We start from the raw sequence: 9687 nt of genomic DNA, 5'->3' as shown, positions 1-9687 counted from the left end.
GTCCTCCTGGGTCTCAGTCCTGTCCTGTGTAAACTGGAGCTAGCAGGACACACACGTGGTGTAGTGCCAGGACCTGCTGTGCTCTCAGGGTTACTTGGGAAGTTTAGAGTGGGGACTGTCAACTGCCACTGTTCGAGACTAGAGGCCATGGGTGAATGTGCTCTCCTTGGTCCAGTACGGAAGTTTCAAAGGCCACCAAATGAGTTGGTGGCTGGGAGAGGGGGCCCAGACCTGACAGAGCCTCTAACCTGTTGGGGGGACCATGGTGGGAGGCCGTGCAGAGCTGAGGGGCTGAGGCAGGCAGATGCAACTCAAGGGTCCCTGAGTGAGGTGTGCCAAGTCATGGGGCAGGTAGGAGGGAAGCTGGTGTGAGCCCTCCATGTTCAGTGTGAGATGGAGGGCATTCATAATTCAACCACCTTCATCTTGGTCTAACCAAGGCACAGTTTTATTGAGAGAAACCTCCCATAACTATGAGAAGGCACACACACAGGCCCAGCAGCCACCCTTCCCAGATAACCCCACATTGCAAGCCGGCACCATGCATCTACAGAGAGCCATGGTCTAGATGCCATTACTCCACTGGTTTCTTGCCTCACACGTTGTGATTGTCACCTCTTTGGTTTGTGCAGCTCACAGGGATGCGGACATTCCCACCCCACAGAGAGGAAAGGGGAAGAGAGAGTATCCTATCTCCCTGTCTAGTCCCAGTCATTTCAACAGCAGTAAGAATGGACTGGTCTTTAATGGCTCAGGGGTCAGACTGCACCCCTCCCATCTAGAAGCTTCCTTAGCTTTGGGGTCTCTAGGAAGGCCCCCAGGCCTGCAGCATCACTACTTGGATACTGTGCATCACAGCAAGGCCTGCGACTCTCTGCAGGGGTCTCAAACTCGCGGCCCGCTGAACAATTTTGTGCGGCCCACAGACTAATCCACGAAGTTCAAAATATTTTGGATAAAATTAAGTAAGCCCGTGGATTAGTTTGCGGGCTGCACAAAATTGTTCGGCGGGCCGCATGCGGCCCGCGGGCCACGAGTTTGAGACCCTTGCTCTAGAGGAAGAAAATGTTTTAGATGCAGTTTCCAGAAGGCCATCCTTCACCACCCAGCTGCTTCCCCTGTGGCTGTGTCTGGATCCCCCAGCAAACGCGGCAGGCCTGCACACACACTCTGCATCACGCAGGGCTTTTAAAACATCACGTGCCTTCCTCCCAGGCCACCAGCCAAACAAAACACCCCAGGTGGAAGAAGGCCCAGTGGCCATGGTGCTGTGTGTTGCAGATGTGAATCTGGGGTGGGGTCCCTGCAGGGTCATTCCATGTCCTCCTGCAGTTCCTGCCGGTGTAGGGCCTGCAGCCGGCTGACCACAGTCTGGTGCACGGCCTCCAGCCCCTCGGTGTCCAGGTCCTGCAGCAGCAGCAGGACGGCAGTCAGGATGTTGTTCTGGGGGCAGAGAGTCACTGGCTGAGTGCCACACCCAGCAAGGCTAGGCTGCCTACACCACGATATGCCTCAAGCCCTGGCCAGCAGCGTGCCAGGTCACAGGGGATTGGCCTTCCAGTCAACCAACAGACCACACTGGTAGGGACTCGTGCGTCCTGAGTCCCGCCCAGCTATGGTGTGGCACTCACTGCGTGGGGACTCCCTACATACCCTCTCCTCTCATGCTCACAGCCTGGGAGCCCAGGGTGGCTAAGTAACTGGCCCTCAGACACAGAGCTGGTCAGTGGTCCAGCAGGAATCAGAAGCGGCCGAGCAGCCCCGGACGACTCGGTAACACATGCTCAAACACACATATGCTTGTGTGTGATGGATGTGTGTGTCAGTGTATCTATACTCAGTTTCTACCTGCATTCTAACAGGGACACTTTGCCGTTTCAGCTATGAAAATTTGGGAAGGATTTTGCACAGGTGGGGCTACGTGAGCCGATTCGCCCTGTGAAATGCCTGGGATGGCTGTGGGCCCAGAGGACACTGCTGAGACCATGTGCTCATAGGACACAACAGAGCCCTATGGAGTCCCCACCTCCTGATACCTGTGCTTGGGCACTGACCCCTGGCCTCCATAACACTCAAATCTCCCCTCAGATCTTACCAAGTTCCCTATTCCTAAGGTGTTGCCATCTGCGTCCTCACACTCAAGGATCTGTGGGAGGCTCACTGCCCCCCAGAGCACCCCGCATGGCTGGGACCCTCCGAGGCAGGTTGGAGCCACATTTCCATTCACACCAGGGAAGGCCCCCACCCCTTCTCTGCTTCTCAGAAGCAGGCCTGTATGTTTAAGCAGGTTCAACAGAGGGCACCAAGCTGAGCCAGTATTTTCAATCTCTGGTCCAGTCTCCCTGGGCTCTGCAGAGCCCCCAGCATGGGGAAGAGGAAGCTTCAGGCCTTAGCCCCCTGCTGGACAGACCTGCTTGCTCCCTGAAAATCAAAGCTCTGCTCCCACGGCCAGCCATATGTACACTGGAGGTTCTCCTGAGATGTGCATGAACCGCCAAGCTGGCTCCATGGGGCCACCATGGTGAAGAGGAAGGGAAGTCCTGAGGGGACAGTGACTTGGTGGATAAAGTCACATGCCAGAGGCCCAGCACCAGCTGCCTAGACTGGACTTCAATCTGTGGTCACTTTTGTCCAAGGTCTGGGGTGACGCTTTACCTGGAGGATGGGCTGGCACCTTGCAAGGACAGGGCCTCAGTCCACTCACACTTCTGCATCCCCCTCTCCTTTGCATAGTGAGTGGTCACTGAACAAATGCATGAAGATGATACTGGCGGCACAAGGACCCCTGGAAGGGACCAGGGCTTGGATGGCATCGCCCAGGTGTCCACTTCTTGTTAGGTCATCAACCTGTTATCTTATAGGGAAGGCTCTGGAGCCATGGGGCCTGCTTCCCAGTCACTGTGAGGTGATGGAACCACCCCGGCCAGGATGAAGGGTCACCACATCCAACTGCAGGCAGGAGGCCTCTGAACAGCAGCAAACCTCTGCACTAAAGTGCGGCCACAGCCATTCTTCCAGCCCACAGACATGGAGCTCTCCCTGCAGCCTCGGCCCCCACAGTCCCACACATGCAGGCAGAGGGCACAGATGTTGTTAGTCCCTCACCCCATTCCCACCAAAATTTTTACACTCTGGACAGGGGAAGCCAATGGCCACCCCCGTCACACTTACCCTGTTCTTGCAACTGCTCATAGTCTCCCTCTGTGAGAAGGAAGGAAACCGGTCCTGGGCTGGGCGCTTCAGGCCAAGCTGTCCCTGGATGCTGTTGATGGAGGGATGACAACAGTGCATGAGGCTGAGGAGCTCAGGCCCCATTTCTGCAGGGTCAACTCCCAGAACCTTGGAGCACTGCAAGGAAGAGACACCTAACAATGGTAACCCCCTCCCCAGTATGAGGGGAAACCCCCACCAAGTGACATCACTTCTGGAGGGACAAGAGCACCAGACGGGAGAATGGGAAGGTGCTACAGCACCTATTTTTCTCTGATTCCCTGGGGGCTGCCTTGCTGTACCTCACACTCCTGCCCAGGGTCAAGGGTGGGATACTAAACACAAATGATGTGTGAGAGTCCAGGAAAACCAAATGGCACTTTGTCTGCTATGTGTACTAAGCCTGAGAACCCTGCTGGAAACAACTGTCTCTGTAGTGTTCCCCATGTTCAGTTTCTGCTCAAAAACATGCATGACAATCAGATAGTTGTCCTCAGAGGCCACCCTCCCCTCCCCTGAAGGCTCCTCCAGCCCACCCTGTGCAGGGCTGGTTCCTCACTTGCACACACACGCTGTGCTTTGAGCATTCTCTTGGCCAGCGAGGGCCAGATGAGAAAGAAGCACCCTGGGCAGCTCGCTCGGCTTGCTCCCCAGAGATGGAAGTCATGGCCAGCTGACTCTTCTCAGGAGAGTGGCCCAATGGTGTACCTTGCCTCCTCCTCGCTGTAGCTCAACGGGTTCCTTTGGGTCTCAGCAGTGGCATTCATGGCGCTCAGGGCAAAGGATAGCTCGGACCTGCCATTCCCTGTGCCCTCTCTGCTGGGGGTCGTGACCTCCTCTCCCTCCATCAATGCTTGGGACAGCTCCTCCTCAGTCACAGCTTCAAAGGGAAGAAAAAGGGGCAAAAACAGAGTGGCCTCACCACATGCAGGCCCATGCACCATGGCACTCAGCAGTCTGCCTTACAGAAAAGGTTTCTATCCATCCACCCCAACAGTAATTCCTCAGCCCTGGCACAAGCTAGACACTCAGCAGATGGCCAATGACTGCTTGTGAATCTGGATTTCAGCATTCCCCAAAAGTAAATACTCATAAAAAAACCTCTCAAATTAGCCCTGGCTGAATAGCTCAGTTGGTTAGCACATCTTCCTGAAGCACAGAGGTTACCAGTTTGATCCCCAGTCAGGGCACATGGCACATATAGGAACAGATCGATGTTCCTTCTCCCTCTCCCTACCTCTCTAAAATCAATAAACAATAAAAAACCCAAGAAACCTCAAGTTAAAATTTAAAAAGGAACATAATACACAGCTTTTATTCCATTTGACTAAATTGCCCTGAAGTTTATATTACAATTATTCATCTGGGAGAAAATAACTTGCACATAAGACAAGGATTAGGAGCCAGCACACAGAGAATGGCGGACAAACCAGGAAAAGGGCCCATGTTCTGGGAACAGGAAGAATCCCGGAGGCAGGAGCACAAAGCCCATGGCACCCTTGGCATAAGGCAGAGGTTTGCCTATGGGTCACGAAGGAGGTGCAGGTGAAACCCTAGACCCCCGCCTGATAGAAGCCAACACCAGGTAACCCAAAGCTGGGAACGCAGGGGCACCACCACCCTGGGTCCCCATTCAGCCCACCTGGACCTTCTCACATGCTTGCCAGGGCACATGGATGAGTGTTTGGGGCAGAATGGTCTTAACGGGGGGAAAAAAGCAGCAGCCCAGTGTATGTCAACAGTGGGTGGACAAACGATCTATGTGAGGTTCACCTGAGATCCTGCTCTGTGCACAAGGTGCCGCACCTCTGTAACGGAATCAGAGGGACACTTCGAAAGAAGCACAGACCCTGGTCGGGGGGTCCTACTGGGAGACTCTAGAGGAGGAGGCACCTGTGATGATCTGAGGGCTCAGGGGTTTACCAAAAGGGGCAGAGCAGGGAGGGCCTCTGCTGGATGTGCTCAGCACGAACACCTACTCTGGTTGTCCAGCTTCTGCAGGGTCGGAAGGTTGCGCAGGACGGTCATGCGGTAGAGGTGGGGATTGGCACCGCAGCACGGGTTCTCGGCCAGCCACAGCACCCGCAGGTGCGGCAGGCCCTTCAGGTAAGAGAGCTCAGTCAGGCTGGCGATGTGGTTCCTCCGCAGGTAGAGCTCACTCAGTTGCTGGCACTGGCTCATGGGCTCCAGGGTTGACACGCTGTTGACGCTGCAGAGACAGCACGGTGAGCACCTGCCTGGTATTACCTTGTGTTACAGAGAGGGAGACCGAGGCATAAAGGTCTGGACTTTGCTCCAGGTGGGAGAGCTAGGACTTAGCTTGGCACAGCTGTGAGCCCATTTGTTCATTTACCCCATGAGAAGGCACCGACCAAAGAGGCTTGGCCAAGGCTACGGTGCCACGAGCTCATGGCGGGTGGCATGGGCATCCACCAGGTAACCAAGGAAGGCACAAAGGATGAGCAGGGGGCTGGTAAGAGAAAATGGGTGACCGGTTATGTAATGAGGATTAAGTCACAGAGGACTGCGTGGGACCCAGGGCTTATGACCATAATACTTAGGGAGAATTCCAGAACCTTCTGAACTGCCATACACGGAGAGTGTGCCTTCCCTGCAGAGTTCAGAGCCCCGTCAGAGTTTACACGTGGGGACCTGCAGCAAGCACACTTGCATCAGCACAGCAGGGATCCAGTGTCAGCAGCCACCCTGGGTCCAGAGTGGGCAGGAGGGCATTGGGGGAAGACCTCCAAGAACCCCAGCTGCTGGGAATCCCAATGAAGATTTTGATTCACTCAAGGTTTTCTTAGTCTTTCAAAATGCCAACGACTCAAAAAGAGGTAACTTATCAATGACAGATCACGTGACATGAAGAAACTGGCAGAGTTCCTGCAGTGACAGAATCATGTCAGAAAAGGCTGGGGTGCTGGGGGCATTTGTGGCCACGGTGAGGGTGACTGCTTATCACTGGGGGGCTGCACTTGCTGACCCACAGCGAGGGTGGGCAGGGACATGGCCGGGGGAGGCCCAGGGGAAGTGCCAGAAGAGGGGCAGAACTAGAGGAAAGATGAGGAGCAAGCGGCCCTCCCAGACCTTCCTGGAGAGTTTTCAGGTTATCCAGGTTCCCCTCCTCTTCTAGCCCCAGTGACTTAGAGTGACAGCAGGTATTCAGGTACCTGAGGGTGATCACTTCCAGGCTGGGCATTTCCCGGCATATGGAGATCTAAGGAGGAAAAGAGTGCGATTGCAAATACTGCTGGGGACTGGTATCGTGACATCACTTCTATCAGCCCAACAGAGAAGCAGTTTGGAGCCACAGTTAACTCCACCTCTAGGGCTTAAGTACAGTGGCCTCCCTCCCCTCACACTAACTACACCAGAGCAGGCAGGCTCTGCATTCCACTCCACTCTGCAGCCCACTGCCTCCCTCAGCCTGGATGAGAAACATGCATTCTCTCCAAAACTTTCCAACACTAAAACACTGCCTGTACAGAGCAGTCCTAATTTTAGAAACCCTCTAAGGACATCAGGTAAGGAAACCTCAGTGTCCCTTATGCTGGACAGAGAACCTTACTTCTTGCTGTTCCTGACATACAAGAAAAGGACTGAAGCCCCTTCTTGCCAACAATGCTGGGCAAAAAGGGAGACAGGGTTGAAAATGGGCTCTCAGATTGTATCAACACTGTTGTTTCAGTGGGAAAGAACAGCAAGGGGCTCAGGCAGATCCATCAAGCTTCCTAACCTATCAGGTTGTTCAGTGATGCATCCTCCAAGTATCCAGGTGTCTGCTACTCATGAGGCAGGAAGCCAGATGGTCCCTGACTACAGCAAGCTCATGGTCTGGTCAGGATGCCTCATAGTGCAATGTATTTTTCTGCTACCGTGGTGGTTTGTTTGTTTGCTTGTGTTTTTCCTGCTAAATATGCAGCTTTTCAGCTATTGCATGAGGTGGAATCAGCTTTTCTGGACAGCCCAGGTGCTCAGCAGTGTTCAAATTTTGTTTTTAAGAAAAAGCACAGTTCAAATAACAAAAGTAGGTAAGAACTGAATTATTGGCACTCAAACTCTGCACAAGTTGGGGGCATTAATTCTAGGAGTGAGAAAGAAAAGAAGAAATCTATACACAGACCCACAGCTCACTCAGCTCTCTGCACTGTCATGCCACACCCTAGGCCCCATCTCCTTCTGCCATTGGGTGGGGCATCAAGTTGGATGTGACCAAGAGGAGGAGCTGAAGTAAGCTCCTCGTCAGTGACACAAAGTTCAGGAACCCACAGAGACCCCCAGCCAAGTGTACTTCTCTATAAAATAAACCCTACTCTGGGTTCCTCCCCAGGTCAGAGCAGGGCTGCACCTGGATCTGCTCTCTCTTCTGTGAGACCTGCATAGACACAGGAACCTCTCAGTCACATATATAAAGGAACTTCAAAAGAAACTTGGGTGCTAGAGAATTGTTTTTTTATTAGTGGTTCTGCCTTATAACAATTGCTAAGTGAACAAAGTTCCAGAGTAGGGCCTGAAGTGAACTGGTGCAGTTCTGTCAATTTAACAATTCTCTGTGGAAGAGGCTACAACTATGGGGACCAAGGATCAGCATAATACTTACATCTGTGAGGCGGCTGCCCCTGGGGAAAGAGAAGACATACATACTTTAATTTTTTTAAAAGTTAATATAAAAAAATTTAAAAATTAGTCCAAAAACTAACAGTGAATGCTTACAAATGTTAAGATCCTATGATTTCAATGACAAAGTAAAACTTTGCCCATAAAACTGACAAGGTATCAAAACTGTTTTATGGTTGATTTTCTAGAAAATAATATATATATAAAGTGACTGAGGGCTACTTCTCAGACTGAAGAGCAGTAGAGGGGCTGGGCCATTTGAAGGACATAAGACCGACTCATTCTCAAGACTGTGGCAGCAGAATCATTTCCCTCACGGATGTAAACAAACATGGGAGTCTTTATAAGTGGCCAAGTTCAAAGGCTAAACATACAACTTATGAAACACTTCAGAACGCCTAAAATAAGGTTGTTGTTTCTCTCTGCTTAGAGAAAGTATGACCACCCCATGCAGAACAAGAAATGCATTATTGAAAATGAATGGCAGGGGATGTTGGGGCCTAAGGACCAGATGTGCCAGAGCAAGAAGAAAAGCTTTTTATGAACAAGCAGAGCTCCTACACTGCAGTCAATCTGCTGACACCAGTGGGAGGAAAGTCTGCTCTTGGCTGAGTTTCCTACTCCTTACCTGAACTGCCTAGTTCAGTCATGTGTGAAGCCTTGCTCTGAGTCCCTGGTGAAAACCTGTACCTTTTTCAGGAGTTCATGAAGCATCCTGGTCCTGCCTTGGCTCACTGAGACCACCCTGCCCTGGAGGCTGCACTGACCCCACAGCACCTATATCCTGCTGTCACCTCCCACCTCCGAGTGAGTCACCAGCTCCTCTCCCATAGGACTTAGTTAGGAAAATAATTACTAAATCACTGCTGAAGAGTCTCCATTCTTTTTTTCCCCTAGAAATGGTTTTAATCACCTTGATCTCCCACCTTGTTAGGAGACTTGACTCCCAATGACCGGCAATGTCAGAAATCAGACCCAGCCACAGAAGAAACCATTTGCTCCACGAAAGCTATCTATCTAGAAGCCCCATAATGAGTCTTCAAGGTAATTCTGTTTCAAGCTAGGATAGCAGTTTTGGAGCCTGTCACTGAAACATCACCACTGGGAAGGGTGGGGTGTATGGGTATGAATATTTTGGAATAAACTTTGCCAATGGTCACCTGAGTTTGTGACAGCACCTCCCAGACACTGCGGGCCCTTGGGACCTGGAAGGTCAGCCTGGGCCAGGGGCCAGGAAGGCTGAGCTGGAGGTGCCGTTAGAGGCCGTTCTGAGCCTCGCCTCAGAGCAAAGATACCGGGTTGGGGGTCCCATCCTACAGCGGAGGTGCGGAGCAGGAAGGAGCTCTATCACTCGGAGGGGGTGGCTTTAGGCTAGGGGTGAGGGCAGCGGGGAGGCACTCGACTTTTGAATCTCACCAGCAGTTTAGTTTCCTCACGTTGTGCAGCTCCGAGGCCTTGGCCCGGGACAGGACCATCTTGCGCGTCAGCTTCATGGCGATGGGCGGCCGGGCCCCCAGCCACCCACCAGACCCGGGACGCGCCAGCTATCCTGGAGGATTTCTGCTCCAACGCCGCGCATCTCCAGGGGGCGGAGCCCGCGTCGCCCGGGGCGGTTCCTGTGAGCCCATTGGCCTCTCGGTGAGGGGGCGGGGCAGCTCTAGTGCAGTGGGGCTGCCTGGGCTTCCGCTTTCCATGATGGCTCCACCCTCTCCCGTCCCTCTGCGCCTGCGCAGGCACGGCGTGGGAAGACGCCGGGATCCGACGTAATTAGGCGGCGACCCGAAATGCTAAATTTAGGTTTTCAGTCCCATCCCCAATCCCTGAGTTCCAACTCGAACCTCCGTTGCCCCAGTCCCC

At 53.0% G+C, this 9687-nt stretch overlaps 1 protein-coding gene across 1 annotated transcript; it reads right to left on the bottom strand.

Moving 5' to 3' along the window:
- Positions 1-426: 426 nt before the first annotated feature.
- CFAP410 (cilia and flagella associated protein 410) lies at positions 427-9426 on the bottom strand. The gene is made up of 7 exons (XM_066259232.1): positions 9247-9426; positions 7814-7832; positions 6384-6430; positions 5190-5419; positions 3919-4090; positions 3172-3262; positions 427-1443 (listed from the first exon to the last, which is right to left on the bottom strand). The coding sequence occupies exons 1-7, from the start codon at positions 9321-9323 to the stop codon at positions 1312-1314; spliced, it is 768 nt and encodes a 255-aa protein (XP_066115329.1). The 5' UTR covers positions 9324-9426; the 3' UTR covers positions 427-1311.
- Between the last annotated feature and the right edge of the window lie 261 nt (positions 9427-9687).

This window comes from Saccopteryx bilineata, chromosome 2 (assembly GCF_036850765.1).
Source record: "Saccopteryx bilineata isolate mSacBil1 chromosome 2, mSacBil1_pri_phased_curated, whole genome shotgun sequence".
NCBI lineage: Eukaryota > Metazoa > Chordata > Mammalia > Chiroptera > Emballonuridae > Saccopteryx > Saccopteryx bilineata.
Note: the sequence above shows the minus strand (reverse complement) of the source record. Positions and strands in the feature narration are given on the sequence as shown.

Excerpts from the sequence above, each read along its gene's own strand:
- CFAP410 (XM_066259232.1), bottom strand. The coding sequence starts at position 9,323 with ATGAAGCTGACGCGCAAGATGGTCCTGTCCCGGGCCAAGGCCTCGGAG. Across the intron at positions 5,420-6,383 it reads CTGGAAGTGATCACCCTCAG|CGTCAACAGCGTGTCAACCC; the intron begins GTACCTGAATAC and ends CTGTCTCTGCAG. Across the intron at positions 4,091-5,189 it reads GCAGAAGCTGGACAACCAGA|CTGTGACTGAGGAGGAGCTG; the intron begins GTAGGTGTTCGT and ends TTCCCTTTGAAG.